The 22,694-nt window shown below is 37.9% G+C and overlaps 1 protein-coding gene across 5 annotated transcripts in view; it reads right to left on the reverse strand.

Moving 5' to 3' along the window:
- Positions 1–22,694, reverse strand: part of Dync2h1 (dynein cytoplasmic 2 heavy chain 1) — a 221,001-nt gene that overhangs the window by 144,427 nt on the left and 53,880 nt on the right. For all 5 annotated transcript variants that reach the window (XR_015626948.1, NM_023024.2, XM_087563631.1 and 2 more), the window contains 8 exon segments: positions 21,864–22,046; positions 21,124–21,347; positions 20,406–20,521; positions 18,197–18,396; positions 17,242–17,506; positions 15,625–15,832; positions 13,788–13,917; positions 11,752–11,907 (listed from right to left, as the gene is read on the reverse strand). Coding sequence is in view for 4 of the 5 variants with exons in the window: in NM_023024.2 (NP_075413.2) it covers positions 11,752–11,907; positions 13,788–13,917; positions 15,625–15,832; positions 17,242–17,506; positions 18,197–18,396; positions 20,406–20,521; positions 21,124–21,347; positions 21,864–22,046 (1,482 nt within the window). In the remaining variant the exon portion in view is untranslated.

Here is a 22,694-nt window from a genome sequence, read left to right on the forward strand (position 1 = left end):
ATAATTTTTTTTTAATTTCCTCAGTTTCTGTTGTTATGTCTCCCTTTTCATTTCTGATTTTGTTATTTTGAATACTGTCTCTCTGTCCTCTGGTTAGTCTGGCTAAAGGTTTCTCTTCTTTCCTCAAAGAACCAGCTCCTGATTTTGTTGATTCTTTGTTTAGTTCTTTTTGTTTCTACTTCATTGATTTGATTATTTCCTGCCTTTTACTCCTCTTGGGTGTATTTGCTTCTTTTTGTTCCAGAGCTTTCAGATGTGCTGTCAAGCTGCTAGTGTATGCTCTCTCCAGTTTCTTTTTGGAAACACTCAGAGCTATGAGTTTTCCTCTTAGCACAGCTTTCATTGTGTCCCATAAGTTTGGGTATGTTGTGCCTTCAATTTCATTAAATTCTAAGAAGTCTTTAATTTCTTTCTTTATTTCTTCCTTGACCAGGTTATCATTGAGTAGAGTGTTGTTCGGCTTCCATATCTATATGGGCTTTTGGTTGTTTTTGTTGTTATTGAAGACCAGCCTTAATCTGTGATGATCTGATAGGAAACATGGGATTATTTCAATATTCTCGTATCTGTGAAGGCTGGTTATGTGACCGATTATATGGTCAATTTTGGAGAGGGTAACATGAAGTGCTGAGAAGATATATTGTTTCATTTTAGGGTGAAATGTTCTATAAATATTTGTTAAATCCATTTGGTTCATAAATTCTGTTTGTTACACTGTTCCTGTTTAGTTTCTGTTTCCATGATCTGTCCACTGATAAGATTGGGGTGCTGAAGTTTCCCACTATTATTGTTTGAGGTGCAATGTGTGCTTTGAGCTTTAGTAAAGTTTCTCTTCTGAATGTGGCTGCCCTTGCAATAGATGTTCAGATTTGAAATTTCATTAGGTGGATTTTTCCTTTGACAATTATAAAGTATGCTTCATTGTCTTTTTTTATATCATTTGATTGAAAGTTGATTTTATTCAATATTAGAATAGCTCCTCCAGCTTGTTTCTTGGGACCATTTGCTAGGAAAATTTTTTTCCAGCCTTTTACTCTGACGTAGTGTCTGTCTTTGTTACTGAGGTGCGTTTCCTGTATGCAGCAAAATGCTGGGTCCTCTTTATGTATCCAGACTGTTAGTCTATATCCTTTTATTCGGGAATTGAGTCCTCTGATGTTAACAGGTATTAAGGAAAAGTGATTGTCGCTTCCTGTTATCTTTGTTGTTAGAGGTGGAATTAGGTTTGTGTGGCTACCTTCTTTGGGGTTTATTGAAAGAAGATTACTTTCTTGCTTTTGCTAAGGTGTAATTTCCTTCCTTGTGTTGGAGTTTTCCACCTATTATCCTTTGTAGGGCTGGATTTGTGGAAAGTTATTGTGTAAATTTGATTTTGTCATGGAATATCTTGGTTTCTCCTTCTATATTAATTGAGAATTTTGCTGGTTATACTATCCTGGGATGGAATTTGTGTTCTCTTAGGGTCTTAGGGCTTTCATAGTCTCTGATGAGAAGTCTAGTGTAATTCTTAAAGATCTGCCTTTGTATGACACCTGACCTTTTTACCTGACCGCATTTTATATTCATTCTTTATTTTGAGTCTTTGGTGTTTTTATTATTATACTCAAAGGATAAATAGGATGAGGAAGAAATCAGGGAAACAACACCCTTCACAATAGTCACAAATAATATAAAACTCTCACAAAGCTCCTGAAAGATCTGCATGAAAAGAACTTCAAATCTCTGAAGAAAGAAATCGAAGAAGATCTCAGAAGACAGAAATATCTCCCATGATCACAGATTGGCAGGATTAATGTAGTAAAAATGGCCATCTTACCAAAACACAATATACAGATTCAATGCAATGCCAATTAAAATTCCAACTCAATTCTTCATACAGTTAGAAAGAGCAATTTGCAACTCATGTGGAATAACCACAAACCCAGGACAGCAAAAACTATTCTCAAAAGAACTTCTGCGGGAATCACCATCCCGTCAGGTCATTCAAGCAGTATTACAGACCAATAGTGATAAAAAGTGCATGGTATTGGTACAGAGACAGGCAAGTAGATCAATGAAATAGAATTGAAGACCCAGAAATGAGCCCACAAACCTATGGTCACTTGATCTTTGACAAACGAGCTAAAACCATCCAGTGGAAAAAAGACAGCATTTTCAACAAAGTACTAGAAGAAAAAGTGGAGAAGAGCCTCAAACACAGAGGCACACAGGTAAATTTCCTGAACAGAACACCAATGGCTTATACTCTGAGATCAAGAATCAACAAATGGGACCTCAGAAAATTGCAAAGCTTCTGTAAGGCAAAGGACACTGTTAATAAAACAAAATGGCAACCAAACGATTGGGAAAAGATCTTTACCAACCCTACATTTAATAGAGGGCTAATATCTAATATATGGAAAGAACTTAAGAAGTTAGACTCCCTTCTGGTTGCTACCCTCACACAGAACTGAAAGCTAGCCCTGAGGAGCAACTTCAGACCTGAGACCAGATGTAAGACGAACATTTCTGCCCCAAGTGACCTGCCTGGTGGATTCAGGACACACAAAGACAGAATTCCTCTGGGACCAGATTCTTCCAGATTCTAGCTGGCGCCCAAACCTCGTTGATCCCGGCCCACAGCTCCCTGCTCTCAAACCCCGTGGGAGAATTGATCACCCAGAAGTGTGGGCAACCCTGAGACTGCAGGGAAGGAAAGACTGCCACTTCTACCCACCTTTACCCACTTCCTGGCCCAAGAGGAAACTGTATAGTGCCTCTGGACACAGGAATACAAGAGCAGTCAAGCTGCAGGAGGGCCGTGATCCAGACTGTGCCTGGATATGAACTAAACTGGTCAAACAGCTCCCTGGACCAAATCCTGTAGGGGGGAAAAGCTAGAATTTCAGAGGGGCAGACACTCCTGGGAAACCAGAGGAGACTACTCTCTGCCAACATTCCTGACTCAAGAAGGGGCCTTGTGCCATCAGGGATGCCTGCACACAGGGACCTAGAAGAAGTAGGGGCAGGACCCTTCTGGTTCCTGCCCACAGGGAGAGCTGAAAGCCAGCCCACAGGACAGACTACACCTGAGAGCAGAACACTATGTTCCCATAGCTGGCTGAAAGAAAACAGGAAAACAAATCTACAGCAGTCCTGACACACAGGCTTACACGACAGTCAAACCACGGTCAGAAACAGCAAGAAAAACTAACATCAGAGACAACCTGATGGCGACAGGAAAGCACAGGAACCCAAGCAACAGAAACCAATACTACTTGGCATCATCGGAGCCCAATTCTCCCACCAAGCAAACACTGAATATCAAAACACACCAGAAAAGCAAGATCTAGATTTAAAATCACATTTTATCATGATGATGGAGGACTTTAAGAAGGTCATAAAAAAACTCCCTTAAGGAAATGCAAGAAATACAAGTAAAAAACTAGAAACCCTTAAAGAGGAAACACAAAAATCATTTACAGAACTAATGGAAAAAAAAAAAAACAACAAAACAGGAGAAGGAAATGAACAAAACAATCCAGGAGTTTAAAATGGAAATAGAAATAATAAAGAAAGTACAAAGGGAAACATCCCTGGAGATAGAAAACCTAGGGAAGAGATCAGAAGTCACAGATACAAGCATCACCAACAGAATACAAGAGATAGAAGAGAGAATCTCAGGAGCAGAAGATTCCATAGAAATCATCGACACAACTGTCAAAGATAATGTAAAACGGAAAAAGTTCCTAGCCCAAAACATACAGGAAATTCAGAACCCAGTGAGAATAGCAAACCTAAGGTTAATATGTATAGAAGAGAGTGCAGATTCCCCACTTAAAGGGCAAGTAAATATCTTTAACAAAATCATAGAAGAAAACTTTCCTAACCTAAAGAAAGAGATGCCCATAAACATACAAGAAGCCTACAGAACTCCAAATAGATTTGACCAGAAAAGAAACACCTCCCGTCACATAATAGTTAAAACACCAAATGCATAAAACAAAGAAAGAATATTAAAAGCAGAAAGGGAAAAAAGTCAAGTAACCTATAAAGGCAGACCTCTCAACAGAGACTATGAAAGCCAGAAGATCCTGGACAAATGTCATACAGACGCGAAGAGAACACAAATGCCAGCCCAGGGTACTGTATCCAGAAAAACTCTCAATTAACAAAGATGGAGAAACCAAGATATTCCATGACAAAACCAAATTTACACAATATCTTTCTACAAATCCAGCCGTACAAAGGATAATAAATGGCAAAGTCCAACACAAGGAGGCAAACTACACCCTAGAAACAGCAAGAAAATAATCTTTTTGCAATAAACAAAGACAAGAGAAGCACACAAACATAATCTCATCTCCAAATACGAAAATAAGACGAAGCAACAATCACTATCCCTTGATATCTCTCAATATCAATGGAATCAATTCCCCAATAAAAAAGACACAGATTAACAAACTGGATATGTAATGAGGACCCAGCATTTTGCTGTGTACAAGAAACACACCTCAGAGACAAAGATTGACACTACCTCAGAGTAAAAGGCTGGAAAGACACTTTCCAATCAAATGGTCTGAAGAAGCAAGCTGGAGTAGCCATTCTAATATTAAATAAAATCGACTTTGAACCAAAAGTCATCAAAAAAGATAAGGAAGGACACTTCATATTCATCAAAGGAAAAAATCCACCAGGATGAACTCTCAATCCTAAATATCTATGCCCCAAATACAAGGGCACCTACATACATAAAAGAAACCTTACTAAATTTCAAAGCACACATTGCACCTCACACAATAATAGTAGGAGATTTCAACACCCCACTCTCATCAAAGGACAAATTGTGGAAACAGAAATTAAACAGAGACATATACAGACTAACAGAAATTATGGAACAAATGGACTTAACAGATATTTATAGAACATTCTATCCTAAACAAAAGGATATACCTTCTTCTCACCGCCTCATGGTACTTTCTCCAAAATTGACCATATAATCAGTTACAAAACAAGTCTCAACACATACAGAAAGAAAGAAATAATCCATGCATCCAATCAGAACACCATGGGCTGAGGCTGGTCTTCAATAACAATAAGGAAAGAACGTCCACATATACATAGAAGTGGAACAATGATAACCTGGTCAAGGAAGAAATGAAGAAAGAAATTAAAGACTTCTTAGAATTTAATGAAAATGAAGGTACAACATACCCAAACTTATGGGACACAATGAAAGCTGTGCTAAGAGGAAAACTCATAGCTCTGAGTGCCTGTAGAAAGAAACAGGAGAGAGCATACATCAGCAGCTTGACAGCATACCTAAAAGGTCTAGAACAAAAAGAAGTAAATACACTCAGGAGGAGTAGAAGGCAGGAAATAATCAAAGTCAGGGATGAAATCAACCAAGTAGAAACAAAAAGGACCATAGAAAGAATCAACAGAACCAAAAGCTGGTTCGTTGAGAAAATCAACAAGATAGATACACGCTTAGCCAGACTAACCAGAGGGCACAAGAGTGGGTCAAAATTAACAAAATCAGAAATGAAAAGGGGGACATAACAACATAATCAGAGGAAATTCAAAAAACATCAGATCCTAATACATAAGCCTATATTCAAAAAAACTTGAAAATCTGGAGGAAATGGACAATTTCCTAGACAGACACCCAGAACCAAAGTTAAATCAGGAACAGATAAACCATTTAAACAACCCCATAACTCCTTAAAAAAAAATAGAAGTAGTTAAAAGTCTCCCAACCAAAAAGAGCCCAGGACCACATGGGTTTAATGCAGAATTCTCTCAGACCTTCACAGAAGACCTCATACCAATACTGTCCAAACTATTCCACAAAATTGAAACAGATGGAGCACTACCGAATTCCTTCTATGAAGCCACAATTACAATTATACGGAAACCACACAAAGACCCAACAAAGAAAGAGAACTTCAGACCAATTTCCCTTATGAATATTGATGCAAAAATACTCAATAAAATTCTTGCAAACCAAATCTAAAAACACATCAAAACAATGATGCTTCATGATCAACTAGGCTTCTTTCCAGGTATGCAGGGATGGTTTAATATATGGAAAACCATCAACGTAATCCACTGTATAAACAAAACAAAAGATAAAAACCACATCATCATTTCATTAGATGATGAGAAAGCATTTGACAAAATTCAACACCTCTTCCTGATAAAAGTCCTGGAAAGAAGAGGAATAAAGGCTCATCCCTAAACATAGTAAAAGCCATACATAGCAAACAAGTAGCTAACATTAAACTAAATGGAGAGAAACTTGAAGCAATCCCACTAAAGTCAGGGACTAGACAAGGCTGCCCATTCTCTCCCTACTTATTCAATAAAGTTCTCGAAGTCCTAGCCATAGCAATCAGACAACAAAAGGAGATCAAAGGGATACAGATTGTAAAGGAAAGACAAAATATCACTATTTGCAGATGATATGATAGTACATTTAAGTGATCCCAAAAGTTCCACCAGAGATCTACTAAACCTGATAAACAACTTCAGCAAAGCGGCTGGGTATAAAATTAACTCAAATCAGTAGCCTTCCTCTACACAAAAAACAAGATGAGAAGGAAATTAGGGAAACAACTCCCTTCATAATAGCCCTAAATAACATAAAATACCTCAGTGTGACTTTAACCAAGCAAGTGAAAGATCTGTATGATAAGAACTTCAAGTCTCTGAAGAAAGAAATTAAAGATCTCACAAGATGGAAAGATCTCCCATGCTCATGGATTGGCAGGATTAATATAGTAAAAATGGCCATTTTACCAAAAGCGATCTACAAATTCAATGCAATCCCCATCAAAATTCCAATCCAATTCTTCATAGAGTTAAAGAGAACAATTTGCAAATTCATTTGGAATACCAAAAAACCCAGGATAGCTGAAACTATCCTCAACAATAAAAGGACTTCAGGGAATCACCATCCCTGAACTCAAGCAGTATTACAGAGCAATGGTGATTAAAAACTGTATGGTATTGGTACAGAGATAGGCAGATAGACCAGTGGAATAGAATTGAAGACCCAGAAATGAACCCACACACTTATGGTCACTTGATCTTTGACAAAGGAGCCAAAACCATCCAGTGGAAAAAAGATAACATTTTCAACAAATGGTGCTGGTTCAACTGGAGGTCAGTATGTAGAAGAATGTATATCGATCCATGCTTATCACCCTGTACAAAGCTTAAGTCCTAGTGGATCAAGGACTTCCACATCAAACCAGATACACTCAAACTAATAGAAGAAAAAGTGGGGAAGAATCTCAAACACATGGGCAATAGAGATAATTTCCTGAACAAAATATCAATGGCTTATGCTCTAAGATCAAGAATGGAGAAATGGGATCTCATAAAGCTACAAACCCTTTGTAAGGCAAATGACAGTGTCATTAGGACAAAACGGCAACCAACAGATTGGGAAAAGATCTTTACCAATCCTACAACTGATAGAGGGCTCATATCCAAAATATACAAAGAACTCATGAAGTTAGACTGCAGGGGGACAAATAACCCTATTAAAAAATGGGGTTCAGGGCTAAACAAAGAATTTACAGCTGAGGAATATCGAATGGCTGAGAAGCATCTAGAGAAATGTTCAACATCTTTAGTCATAAGGGAAATGCAAATTAAACCAACCCTGAGATTCCACCTCACACCAGTCAGAATGGCTAAGATCAAAAACTCTGGCAATAGCAGATGCTGGCAAGGATGTGGAGAAAGAGGAACACTCCTCCATTGTTAGTGGGATTGCAGACTGGTACAACCATTCTGGAAATCAGTCTGGAGGTTCCTAAGAAAATTGGACATTGAACTACCTGAAGACCCAGCTATACCTCTCTTGGGCATATACCCAAAAGATGCTCCAACATATAACAAAGACACATGCTCCACTATGTTCATAGCAGCCTTATTTATAATAGACAGGAGCTGGAAAGAACCCAGATGCCCTTCAACAGAGGAATGGATTCAAAAAATGTGGTACATCTACACAATGGAATATTACTCAGCTATCAAAAACAATGAGTTCATAAAATTCATAAGTAAATGGAATGAAGTAGTAAGTATCATCCTGAGTGAGGTAACCCAATCACAGAAAAACACACATGATATGCACTCATTGATAAGTGGCTATTAGCCCAAATGCTCGAATTACCCAAGATGCACAGACCACATGAAACTCAAGAAGGGTGACCAAAATGTAGATATTTCACTCCTTCTTTAAAAGGGGAACAAGAATACCTATAGGAGGGGATAGGGAGGCAAAGTTTAAACAGAGACTGAAGGAACACCCATTCAGAGCCTGCCCCACATGTGGCTCATACATATACAGCCACCCAACTAGATAAGATGGATGAAGCAAAGAAGTGCAGGCTGACAGGAACCGGATGTAGATATCTCCTGAGAGACACAGCCAGTATACAGCAAATACAGAGGCGAATGCCAGCAGCAAACCACTGAACTGAGAACAGGACCCCCATTGAAGGAATCAGAGAAAGAACTGGAAGAGCTTGAAGGGGCTCGAGACCCCATATGAACAACAATGCCAAGCAACCAGAGCTTCCAGGGACTAAGCCACTACCTAAAGACTATACATGGACTGACCCTGGACTCTGACCTCATAGGTAGCAATGAATAGCCTAGTAAGAGCACCAGTGGAAGGGGAAGCCCTGGGTCCTGCTAAGACTGAACCCCCAGTGAACTAGACTATGGGGGGAGGGCGGCAATGGGGTGGGTGGATAGGGAGGGGAACACCCATGTAGAAGGGGAAGGGGAGGGGGAGGGGGGATGTTGGCCTGGAAACTGGGAAAGGGATTAACATTTGAAATGTAAATAAGAAATACCCAATTTAATAAAGATAGAAGAAAAAAAGATATTAAAAAAAAAAGAAGTTAGACTCCAGAGAACCAAATAATCCTTTTAAAAAATAGGGTATAGAGCTTAACAATGAATTCTCAGTTAAGGAATATCGAATGGCCAAGAAGCACCTAATGGCATGTTCAACATCCTTATTCATCAGGAAAATGAAAATCAAAAAAACTCTGAGATTCCTCATCATACCAGTGAGAATGGCTAAGATCAAAAACTCAAGTGACAACAGCTGCTAACGAGGATGTGGAGAAAGAGAAACATTCCTCTATTGTTGGCGGTATTGCAATCTGGTACAACCATTCTGGAAATCAGTCTGGTGCTTCCTTAGAAAATTGGACATAGTACTACGTGAGGACCCAATTATACCATTCCTGGGCATATACCAAAAGATGCTCCCACATATAACAAGGAAACACGTTTCACTATGTTCACAGCAGACTTATTTATAATAGCCAGAAGATGGAAAGGACCCAGATATCCTTCAATAGAGGAATGGATACAGAAAATGTGGTACATTTGCAGAGGAATACTACTCAGCTATTAAGAACAATGACGTCATGAAACTCTTAGCAAGTGGATGGAACTAGAAAATATCATCCAGACTGAGATAACCCAATCACAAAAGAACACACATTGTATGCACCTACTGATAAGTGGATATTAGCCCAGAACCTCAGAATATACATGATACAATTTACAGAATATATGAAGCTCGAGAAGAAGGAAGATCAAAATGTGGATGCTTCAGTCCTTCTTAGAAAGGAGAACAAAATACTCACTCGAGGAAATACCGGGACAAAGAGTGGAGCAGAGACTGAAGGAAAGGCCTTCCAGAGACTGCCCCACCTGGGGATCCATTCCATATGCAGCCACCAAACCCAGTCACGATTGCTGATGCCCAGAAGTTTTTGCCGACAGGAACCTAATATGGATGTCTCCAGAGAGGCTCTGCCAGAGGCTTATTGATACATACGAGGATGATTGCAGCTAACCATGAGACTGAGCCGGTGAGGAATTAGAGAAAGGACTGAAGGAGCTAAAGGGGTTTGCAACCCCATAAGAAGAAAAACAATATCAACTAACCAGATTCCCCAGAGCTCCCAGGAATTAAACCACCAACCAAAAATTACAAATGAACAGACCCATGGGTCCAGTCACATATGTAGCAGAAGATGACCTTGTTGGAATCAATGGGAGGAGAGGCCCTTGGTCCTGTGAAGGCTTGATGCCCCAGTGTTGGGAAATGCAAGGGCGGGGAGGGGGGATGGGGGTGTGGTTGACCACCCTCACAGAAGCAGGAGGAGAGGGAATGGTATAGGGGGTTGCTGGAGGGGAACCTGGAAAAGGAGATAACATTTGAAATGTCAACAAAGAAAATAGCCAATAAAAGAAAAAAAGAAAACACCAGCTGAGTAGATATTTATAGATCAAATTATAAAAGTATAAAATATATTCAAGTTTTAATAGTATTCTCTCAAATTGCAGACTTCACGAATGGCAAAGCACTTTCTTTCCAGTGTTTCCAAGAGCTGATCTGAGTTATACCTGCAGTACTCTATGATCTGAGTTACACCTGCAGTACTCCATGATCTGAGCTACACCTGCAGTACTCCATGATCTGAGTTACACCTGCAGTACTCCATGATCTGAGTTACACCTGCAGTACTCCATGATCTGAGTTACACCTGCAGTACTCCGTGATCTGAGTTACACCTGCAGTACTCCGTGATCTGAGTTACACCTGCAGTACTCCGTGATCTGAGTTACACCTGCAGTACTCCGTGATCTGAGTTACACCTGCAGTACTCCGTGATCTGAGTTACACCTTCAGTACTCTATGATCTGAGTTACACCTGCAGTACTCTATGATCTGAGTTACACCTGCAGTACTCCATGATCTGGGTTACACCTGCAGTACTCCATGATCTGGATTACACCTGCAGTACTCCATGATCTGAGTTACACCTGCAGTACTCCATGATCTGAGTTACACCTGCAGTACTCCATGATCTGAGTTACACCTGCAGTACTCCATGATCTGAGTTACACCTGCAGTACTCTATGATCTGAGTTACACCTGCAGTACTCTATGAGCCATTCTGCTCTTCCACACTGAACGTATCTGTACACGGCAGTGTTTCACAGCAGGATACAGGAAGGCCCTAAGCAGTAACAGTGAGAGGCAAGAGGACACACAGCCACAGAGAAGCAAACAGGTCAGAGAAAGCACTGTTTTGGTCTTAGTTAAGTACTCCTGGAGGGGCCTGAGACAAAGTTAAGAGCATTGGCTGCTCTTCCAGAGGACTCAAATTCAATTCTCAGCAGCTCACAACCATCTGTAACTCTAGTGGCAGATAATATAACATTAGATTCTGGCCTACACAGGCTCAGGCACACACATGGATCAAAATCATACAAGCAAGAAAACACCCATATATAGAAAAAGAAAAGAAAAGCCCCTTATGATATAGAAATTGGATTTCTGACCCACTAGATCAAATATAATCTGACATTATTGAAGAAATAATTAGAAATACCCTAGTGTTTTTAAGTGCTAACACTATTCTAAAGAATAATTTAAAATTATATTCTTATGAAATTAAAGTTAATAATGGAATATATTCATATAGCTAAATAGTGTCAAGCCTCACTTACTTCCAAACCTTAGCTTATTATAAACTATCATAAATACTTCAGAATATCAGAAGTTCTAAGTTTGATATACAGAAACATACACACACACACAAACAAGAATGCAGGCCCATATTGATACAGATGTCCTGTTAAGTCTACCACTATGTGTTAAGAGTTAAAAGTCAAGAAAAGCTGAGGATTGTGCCTGAAAAGAGGCTGAAAAACGTTCCTTACCTCCTTGGTAAATTCCAGACGCGATTTCATATTCAGATTTCCACCAAGTCCTCGTATAAGATTAATAATAAACTGGTCATGATATTTGCATCCATGGAGGTGGGACAAACCATTCATCACAGTCCCAACCAAACTTGTTTCTACCACATAATCATTCTGTTGATTAAAATTCATGGAACCAAGGTAGGAAAGACAGGTATTAACCAGGAAATGTCAAACCATACAAATCATTTGCCAAAAAAAAAATCTTTACATCCATCCTTCCTTTTTATGTAGGAATTATTGATGCTTTTCAGTATATATATATATATATATATATATATATATTTATAATTTGAAAATATAAAAATAATTTTTATAAGTAATTATCCATTTTTGAACTATAAATTCTAGAATTCTCAAATAGATACATGATGCATTTCCCCCACCTGCACAAGATACATATTTTAAAACCTTCAGACCAGAGCTAAGGTGGTTTGCATGTGAAACGCCCACCACAGTTTCATGTTTTGAGACCCGTCTCCAGTATGATACCATCATGAAGGTACAGTCTTTACAAGGTGAGAACCAGTTGTAGAAGTTGGTCACTAGAATGACCCTGTTCACATTTACAGCCACCCCTGGACCTGGCCTATTTCTCTACTTCCAACAACAACATGAGGTACAGTGATACAAGGAATCCCAGCCACAAGCCACCACTGTCATGAGCTCTATCAGCTCCGCTCTGCTTCCCTGTCATGACAGACTAGAGGTTCTGAAATTATGAGCCCAAACCTCTTTGCTGCCTTATGAGTGACACAGAAGTAAGTACCAGCACAGACAAACTGACCTACTTCCCCTTGGAAGAGTGGTGACTCTTCCATCCACTGTAGGATTTAATCAGCTTACCCTTCCATGGCGAATCTCAGAACTAAGTGTGCACTAGCTAACGTCACAGTCTTCCTCGAACAATCACACACATAGCAGCACCAGACAAGGACTAGCACTGTTAGAATGGGACAGCGACCTGGCCAACAGATGTCAGACACAGGGAGCAGGCATCTCACGGCCAGGACCAGCCCCTCTGGAATTCACCAGGGGGCACGGCACGCTTGCTGCCTGCCCTGAAAGAACTTCCGTGTGAATGCAACTTACTAACAGGTTTGCTGAGTGTTAGGGTAGAAGCAAGTAAGAGAAACGCCGTCATCAGACTGGGGTTAAATCTTCCTTCTCTAAGGACAGGGAAAACTAGTTTGCAATATTTTAAAACTTGTCTTAATTCTCCAGGTTTCATCCTTACAAAGGAACAGAAGCAAACACAAAAGAATAAAAACCAACAGCAAATTTTCAATTTTTGTGTAATTGATATGAAAAAAAATTGACCTTTAGATGAAGTTCAGACTAGTAGTCATTTGACATCAAAGGAATAGTTGCTATTTAATTTTTGAATGTTTGCATTTTTCATAAAATTAATAACATGAAAGAAAATCCACATCATTTTTTAAACCATGTATGCTTGAAAACAGACTATAACCGTCTACTCATACCTCATGGTAAATTATTCCGGCAATGCTGCTGATGGTCACGATGTACCTCGGTGGCACTCTCCTGCCCCACACAGACCCTTCTCTAAAAAGATGTGCTTACTAGCTTAGACTTCACATACTTAGATGTCTATTTTTATTGCAGAAGCAAACATTTCAAATATTAATGTAAATAATTTGCTGTCCTTTTGAATTTTAAGTAATTGCTTAATAATATATTTAGCATGATGTACATGTAGACAATTATTAACAATAAGGTGAGACAAAATGGTTTTTCCACTGAAAAAAAGACATTGCAGTGTGTTCAAGCTTTTCAGGTAAGTTAGACAAGATTCCATAGACACAAAACAAAGACTAACTAATAAAAGCAATTTAAGTGGACAGGAAAGGGACAGCAATGACAATGTCTACTCTGTGCCCAGGTCCCAGCAGAGCTCTACCACAAGGCAGCAAAAGCAGGTACAACCCAATTACACAACCCACTTCAGTGATCATGAAATACGGTCAACTCACCTGCTTTAAAACCCACTGTAACGCTTTTGAAAAATAATCTCCAATCCAGTTTTCGAGATTACTTCTGTATTCAACAGGCTGATTCCTCAACCAAGATTTTATGAGAGAATTAAGATCTGTCTCTTCATCACTACAGGGGATTAACATAAAAATGCAAGCTACTTAGGAAGAAACTTAAGCCAACTTAAGTCCTGTTCTTATATCCCTCCTTCCCTCAAGTATGTCAGCAGTTAGCAAAGAAAGTTGGCTCCAGTGACTTCCATGTGTGCGCTGTACAAATTAGCAGCACTCAAGACCCTGCTGAAAAGTCTTCACTGGGCCTCTCCACAGACACATACTTAGCAAACATGAGGAGAAATAAAGGAAATGCAAAAGGTCCAAACTAGAATACAGAACAACCTAAAAGTTAATAGATAGCTTTATTTTACATGAAATCATACATATTCATTGTGGCTCATACAACCAATACCTGTGCCACCAACAATTCATCATCCTCTGTAGTAGTATGTGACTGTTTCTGCAAACTATTCATAGAACCTACTTATGAGGTACGTATCTTTTTATCCTTCATAAACACCAATCTTACTTCCTGTGCACCATCTTTCTACTATGTTTAAATTAATATAAAATACATGATAAATATTGAATAAAAATTTTAAGTTTACCTGTAAATTCACCTTTTACTGTATTCTCATAAGATCATAACACTAAATATATGAGAAATTTACATTACAATGAAACTATTTACCTGAAATAAAATTTTAATAATTAATCCCAATACCAATTGAAGATCATGATTAGCTTAACATAAATGTTTCTAATAATACTTTCAGTGAAACAAGCAGTTAAATAATTTCAGATATACTGTAAACCCCAGTAGTAACAGCAGTGCATCGGCCTCAAACTGCCATGAAATACGAGCTTGATGAGTGATAAACTCTAAACACTGTGCCAAACTATAACTCACTCTGGAAGATAAATCTGATCCAAATGCCCATGTTCTTGTATATAAATGATTATGTGACACCTAAAACTAGCTAGTACTTGTAACTGTGGATGTGACATCTAAAACTAGCCAGGACACGACAGTGAGTATGTGAAATCTAAAACTAGTTAGCACTCATTTTTGCTGTTTAAGCCTTTTCTCAGTTCAGAGAAAAAGTAAAAAATGACTTAGGAAAGAGGTTGTCAAGGTGTACGATGCCAAATTTAGGCCTTGGGCCCCAATGCTGAATTAGCTGTAATGTCTTATGGACTTTAAACTCTGTAACTAAGATATGCTACTGGGATTTAAGCACCTTGTACCAGTGTTTATTGAGTATGCTTACATCTCTGAGTTTAATCACAGTATTTTAAAATTTTAAAGGAAATTAAGTAATTGCTATTTCTCTTAAAGAAAATACTTAGAATTTTGAGAAAATGCTAAAATAATTCACATATAATAGAATAAACTGTGAATCAATTAAAATCCAAACAAAAAAGCTAATCATAGATACAATCAGTATGAATACATAACTCATATAAGCTCACTTTTTTTAAAGACAAGGTTTCTCTTTGTAGCCCTGGGTGTATTGGAACTCACCTGTACACAGGATAGTCTTGAACTCGGAGAGTTCAAGTGGACACCAGCCTCTGCCTCCCAAGTGCTGAATAAACAATGTGCACTACTCCCACCAGGCTGCATTCACTACTCCCATCAGGCTGCATTCACTACTCCCACCAGGCTGCATTCACTACTCCCACCAGGCTGCATTCACTCCATTCCTGTTAGTTATGAAACTAAAAGGGTAAGCAAATTATACTCTAATATATAGTACAGAAATGATCTGTGGCTTACCTAAGAAATATCATTCCCATTCTAGATATTGTGGCTGGCGAAGCACAACTTAAATCATGAGTTTCAAATACAAAGTTAACATTTGGACCAAACTGAATCCTTTCTCCACTGGGCATGGTGAGCAGCCGATTATCATCCAGAACAGAATTCAGAGATTCTATCCATTCAGGGTCAATGTCACCATCACAGATTATCCATGAGCTGACATCTATTTCCAAGACACAAGAACAAGGACTTTAAAAAATTATACGTACGCACACGCACACACACACACACACACACACACACACACACACACACACACGGTGGGAGGCAGGCACTGTTAGGGAGTAAAGTAACTTTCATTACTTAGAACTAATCTCCATCTTAATATAAAGAGCAGAGTTGAGCAAGGTGAAGTGTCTTAGGAAACAGTGTTACCCACGTTAGACAAGCTGTGGACAATCCTCCTTCTACTGCTCAAAGATAAGCTACAACCAACACAGTATTCTTATAGTCATCTACAACCATGCAGACTGAATTCACAATGTCCCTTGAAAGGCAGTGTGTAAGATGGATATTTCTGTCTCAATGAGATAACTGAAATAACCTCCTGGTCTATGTGTTTGGCATGTTACAATAAGATATGAGTACGTTACATAATGTCTCTTTTAGAAAATATGGGAAACCTAATTCTCATTGGCAATGAGACTGAGTGCTGCCACTGACTTTAGTATTACGACGGTGCCCTGGAATGGGAAGAACAGTAGCCAGATTACACATGCAATGCTTGCCGTCCTTTTAAGAACAAAAGCATTTCATCTGAGCATTTCCTCACATCAGAGTCATTCAAATTGTACTAAGAAACAATTCAAAGCAGGAAATGCCACCAACAGTGCGGGAAAAGGTAGCATGAGGCCTTTACTTAGTGTAGTATTATAAGAAAAATGAAGAAACTCATTGAAAAGCCCTCTGATGGCATCAATTTCTGAAGTACCGTACTCGAAAAGCTACTCATTGAGAGTTAGCACAGTAGTGATTTCTCCTTAAAACCAAGTCAGGTATGGTGGCATGAGCCTTTAATAGCTGCACTATAGAGGCAGAGGAAGCAGATCTCATTGAGTTCAACTTCAGTCTGGTCTACATAGCAAGTTCTATGCCAAAGCTACATACTAAGATCTTGTCTTAAAAATACAAAATGAAAACAAAAAACAAAACAACTAAAGTAAACTGAGAAAACTTACTTTTCTCAATAAATAAATAGTTCTACCATTTCAATTTTCAAAATAACTCAGAAGGAAATAGTGACACTGACAATGTAATGATGTTCAAATACATCAGTTATATTAAGAAGGCATGTTAACTAATTAATCCAGGATTCTATATGCTTTCAGTAAATTAGTTATGAATTATATTTAATCACTGAGTAAATAATTACACTGATTTTTATTCTATTAATTTGCTATTGAGTGATGAATAAAATGGCAGCATAAACAATTCAACAAAACAATAAAAATAGTAACATCTACTAAAATATCCAAATAATCATTATAAAGTGTTTTAAGTCACACATACACTTCAGTGAAAACATCATAAACAGGTTTGCTACTAAGATTAATAAATTAAATAGTGACTAACCTTGAGGCTCACGAACTACTTGGCGAGCACTATTTGTCAAGACACCATCAGACCATTCTCTTGTATCCATGTCAATGTGTCCTAATAACTGATGTCTCGGCATTGCTTTGGGATTCATAGTGTACTGTTTTACTACTTTGCCAATTTTACAAAGTGCAGCCCTTAACATTCTCCAAAGGGTAGACTTGCCAGCACCACTTGGACCAACAATAACAACGCCCGTCCTTTGGCGCAACTGCTCATATAACTCTAGAGCCTTCTTCATCTAGTAGAAAAGAAATATATTCACATGTGATTCACCAGTCATGCCATTCGGCAAACACCCTTCTGCAAATATAAATTTCTTTACTGCAGAATAAAGCCTCAAATAGACCACAGGTTAAATAAATGAGAACACATTTACAATGTGATCTTCAAGCTCAGCCTTTGTCTTTTAAAGAGGCTGCTTTACACAAAGTTGAAAACATAGATGCTTTATCTTGTTTAGTCATTTAAACATTCAAACACATGAGTTTACTCAGCTACTAATTAATATTCTACTTCTCAATACAAGTTAAAGTGAAACGCTCATTTTAAATAATCTTCTGTGCTGTATAAAGAAGCGCTGTTAGAGGAATTCCTACGAATACATCATCAAGGTGCAACTCAATTACACGTAATCAATAAGCAACACAGAAGACACTGTGGGCAGGCAGATGCTGACTCTTATGATGATTACTACCTGGTGAAGAGTTAATACTAATCAAAGACATAAGTGACACTACACCCACATGAATGACAGAAGCGAGCACAGCACATCAAGAGCCCTACTCAGACCCTGAAGTCCCAAGAAGCATCCTAGAGTAAGAGTAAAGCTGACAGACGAACAATGACTGAAGAGATGACTGATAATGACATTGCTAAGGATTGACTAGGGAGAGGTGTTAATCTACTCCAGAATATCCCTGACAGTTACCTGATTGGGTATGACTTCATAATTGGCCTCCTCAAAGACTTGCTTCAATGCAGAACTTAGTTCATTGTATTCTACTTCTTTAAAGTCAATGCCAGGGAAGACATCTTTAATCAGTGCATCAAACCGTGTGCAATCAGCGAATGTGAATTTTGACATTGTATTAAGTCTCAATGCTTGCACCACAATGTGATTTTCATTAACTACAGAAAAAGTTTCATTTTAAAATTATTTTTTATCAATTGAGTAACAAAATGTTCTGAGTAAGCTATAGCCTTGCTATTCACTACTAATTATTAAACAGCATGCTAGACACACTTATAAACAGTAAGTCATAACTGCCACACTTCCTTTTGCATGTTTTGATTGCTAAGAAATAAACTCTTTCCATGAATTTGAATCCTAGTGTACCACATTTTCACACTAAAAACCATCATTTCCATTTGTATCATTATTTCTATTTGTACAATACTTTTACCTTTTATGTCATATAATCCTCTAACAATCAAGTAGTTTACAAATAATTACTATTTCAGTTTTATACACATACTAAGTCTCCAAGACATGACACAGCAGTAAATGTTGCAATCTACTCTATATTTAAGTATTTCCAAATTCCAATGTTGTTAAAAAGAATTTCTTTCCTTAAATAACACTCTAAGCCATTCTCAACATATGGGTTGCGACCCTTTAGGGAGTGCAAATGCTCATGTTATTACTGGATTCTTATTAAGTAGATTCCAGACTAAGCAAGAAATACACAAGGCAAGGACACTATTTTTTGTTGTATTCCCTGGCATTTCCCCAAAATTCCTGAATTATAAGTAGATATAAAGAAGGGTGAGAGCTTCCAAGTTGATTTCAAGTACTAAATTCATAGCCATCTTCATTTACTAAGCATGAATTTTTAATATTTCTTTAAAACCATCAAAATAGAAAAGATACCTAAGTCTTTCACAAAACAACTGTCTATCTTTCCATGTGCCAACCCAGTAGTGGAACTTGAGGAACTTCCTTTCTGAAGATGTGAACCTTTAGCATTTAAAGCCCAAGCAAGGAATTTCATGTCACCCCTTTTCTATACTTGGATCTTCAGTCTTTCTTCTGACTGAAGTTGACCTTTTGTAGAGCTGGATCAGAATAGAAAATGTTTCACTTTTTTTTACTGTGAAATTTTCTTCCTTCTCCTTAGATTGTGATTGATAGTTTTGTTATTTAATTTTTAATAGCAACTTGAAGATGAAAACGGCATTTCTGAAAGAACACAGGAGTCATTTCTTCTGTAAGACGGGACAAAAGTATTTGCTTTCTATGAGCCAAGTATGGTCTGAGTACATGCTGATGTTAATAGTTGAAGTTATGTACAAATGAGGAAAGGGGAAATCCTTTTAAAATCAGCAAGAACGTAAGCGGCTATCGCCTAAGCTAAGAAGCAGAGCTTAGTCTTAAGTGCCTCACTTTGAAGGTAAGATGGACTGAGTGACATGTTTACAGCCAAAACCTGAGGATCAGGGAAAATCAGTTTTACAGTAAGGAAGACTGGCCAGCACCAAGTTCACCAAGGGAAAAAAGCAGCATCCCAGGTGATGTCATGCTATGCACCTAGCAGCAAGCACAATAAACGTCTGCCTCTGCCTCCTCTCGGTCACTAAGACCTAATGCACACAGTATACTGCCTCCATCTATTGGAAGGAAAAACACGGTGATGTCTCTCCAACATCTCTGTCAACAAAATCTCATGTGCCACACCTATAATCAGAAACATTGAGGGCAGATTCCTTCAGTGTGTGGAAGCAGGATCTCATCACGTTTCCTAGCTTGGAATAGAACCTAGTCTTCCTGTTTCACCCTCATCAATTCTGGATTAAAGGTATACCTCACAGCCTGATTCTAATGAACATTAATTTTAAAAGCAAGTAGATTTGACTATTCTTTTACACATCACTGTTACTTCATATGCATGTATGATTTTTCCTGTCAGGTTAAAAGTAGAAAAAAATCAGAACAATATGAACTTTCATTCAAAAGAAAACACAGCAAAACCATTCAATTAACTGACACAAGTATACCACACTAAGATGTTAAAAATAAACTAACTCTGCAAGGTTTATAGAAATTGTCTACATTGTATCAACCTTTCAGCAATACAAACCATTCAAAATTAAAACATGTTTCTAAAACTAAGTATTTTAATTAGAATAATCACCCATACCATCTTGTTTTGTGCTACTTTTCTTCAACTGTCTCAGAAGATTCCCACTTCCTCTTAGAACTGTCTTCAAAGCTCTCAGTCCCCAGTCATAATGTTGCTGAGGAGTCAAAAGTTCCCTGAGGTAATGATAAAGAAAAGGTTAATCTTCCATGAAATTATTAGCATCACATCCAAAGAAATATAGATTGAGACATAGAAATTAATACCAGAATTTCATTAATTTACATGAAAAAACAATTACACAAATAATCACTCAAGAAAGCAACTGAAGAGAGAGCATCACAATAAACGAGATAAACTCATCATGAACAGATCATTATCTTAATGAAGCCATAAAATGAACTATTATTGTCACTCATAAACTCTTTGATAACCCAGCTTACTCTCCCACCTTTAACATTATTCCCTATTATCTAGTAAAAATATGAATAGAATCAAAACATGAAATCATCCCTCTGAAGAGCTGGGAAACTGGTGAAATAACCATTTAGTCACAACAGTTCAATACAAATATTGTGGAGAAAATTTTTATCAAGTTAATGACAATTAAGAAAAAGAATAGTTTAATACAGATGTTTTATTATTATTTGAAATAAAATACATTGTATTCACATTATAATAAAAAGACCAACAAGCTCATTGCATAAACTAGAAAGATATAAAAAAATGAACATACACTGGAAACACAAAACGTGAACATTAAAATGGATGAACCCACCTAGATAGGTTGAAAATAGCGACCAACTTTCTGCCTAATTCTTTAGCATCTTTGAAGCCCTCTGAATACAGAATTACTTCTGCTATGAGATCATTGTCTGGACGCGACATTGCCACTGGCCTGAAGAGCTGTTTAAGGTTATCCGGAAGTTTTTGTCTTCCTCCATAACCTTTTCCAGCGGGATTCATGGTGATAAAAATTCCAGAATTGGCATTTATTTCAACCTGGAATATTAATTTAGAGTATATGTATCAAAGACTTTAAAATGAGAAATTTTATTGTAATAGAATTTCTATGCATAATTCTAACATCTTAGTAAAAGTAGTCTCCATATACTAAGCACAGCCTTATGTAATACATAATGCACAGCTCAGGAACCCCCTGTATTATAGTGAATTTTTCCTAACAAGTTTTCAAGTTTAAGAATAGATAACTCATTCTGTATCAAATAGTGATTAAAAGTGTAACCTCTGAAAAGCACACAAACAATTCACACCGAGGACTCCTCTACTTTTCGCTGTCAAGCCTTGGTTTACTCATCCCCAAAGCAGACCAGCAGCACCTGCTTCCAAAGACTGGGCTGAGCTTTCAACCAGACATTAAAGCTCTCTATGCACATGACACTTTAGAAACCTGAAAGCCGTTTCAGATAGAGCAGCTAGTCACATAAGTCACAGCAGCAATGACCTAAGACCAGTGCCAGTGCCTGAGTGAAGCCAGTCGCATGAGGTGTCCCCTACCTCTTTGCCAAGCAGCTCACACACACTTCTGTGGTTCTTCAAAGCATCCTGAATGGTCTGGATCTGCATGGAAACGGCTGAAAGAACAGCTTCTTCCAGTCGATTGAACTCATCAAAGCAACCCCAGGCCCCGCATTTCACCAAACCAACAAATATCCGCCCCATTGATTTCACATCAATGCCCTGAAAAAATAAAAAATAAAAAGTTTTCATTAAAAATGATGAAAATCTCTAGTGCTAGAAATAATCTGTTATTCTGTACTGACAACAGATGATCATTCACCTGCAAGCATTGCCTGTACTTTGCTTTGCTTTTAAAATAAAAATTTATAGACAAGAATAGTGGCGCATGCCTGTTATGCTAGCCCTTGGAGTAGGGGCCAACGTAATGCGGATGCCAGGCCAACCTGGGCCACACAGAGAGATTCTGTGTCAACAAAGTCTGAGAGTCAGGGGGGCAAAGAAAAGAAGTTACTCCTTCAGAATTCAGGACACTTTCAAGGAACTTCCTCATAAGAACACAGAACTAGAGACTTCATTTCAGGCCTTTTTAAGTCAGAATAAAAAGCTTACACTAAATGTTAAAAGTACTAAGATATATTTAGGGTTTTTTTCTTTCTAATTCAGTATTATCCTTGTTAAAAATGATTTTCTCCAGTGTAATAGAAACACTCATTATACATTTTAAAATGTTTCTTCAAAATAATTCTCCTTATTAAGTTTGAAACTATACAGTGTACAAACTCTCCACATCTTGTCAATTCAAACAAGACTTTTGTTTAATTTATGTATAACTAGAATGATCTGAAAGTAAACGTGATGGTTAAACTT

This window comes from Rattus norvegicus, chromosome 8 (genome assembly GCF_021556685.1).
Source record: "Rattus norvegicus strain SHRSP/BbbUtx chromosome 8, alternate assembly SHRSP_T2T, whole genome shotgun sequence".
NCBI classification, from domain to species: Eukaryota; Metazoa; Chordata; class Mammalia; order Rodentia; family Muridae; genus Rattus; species Rattus norvegicus.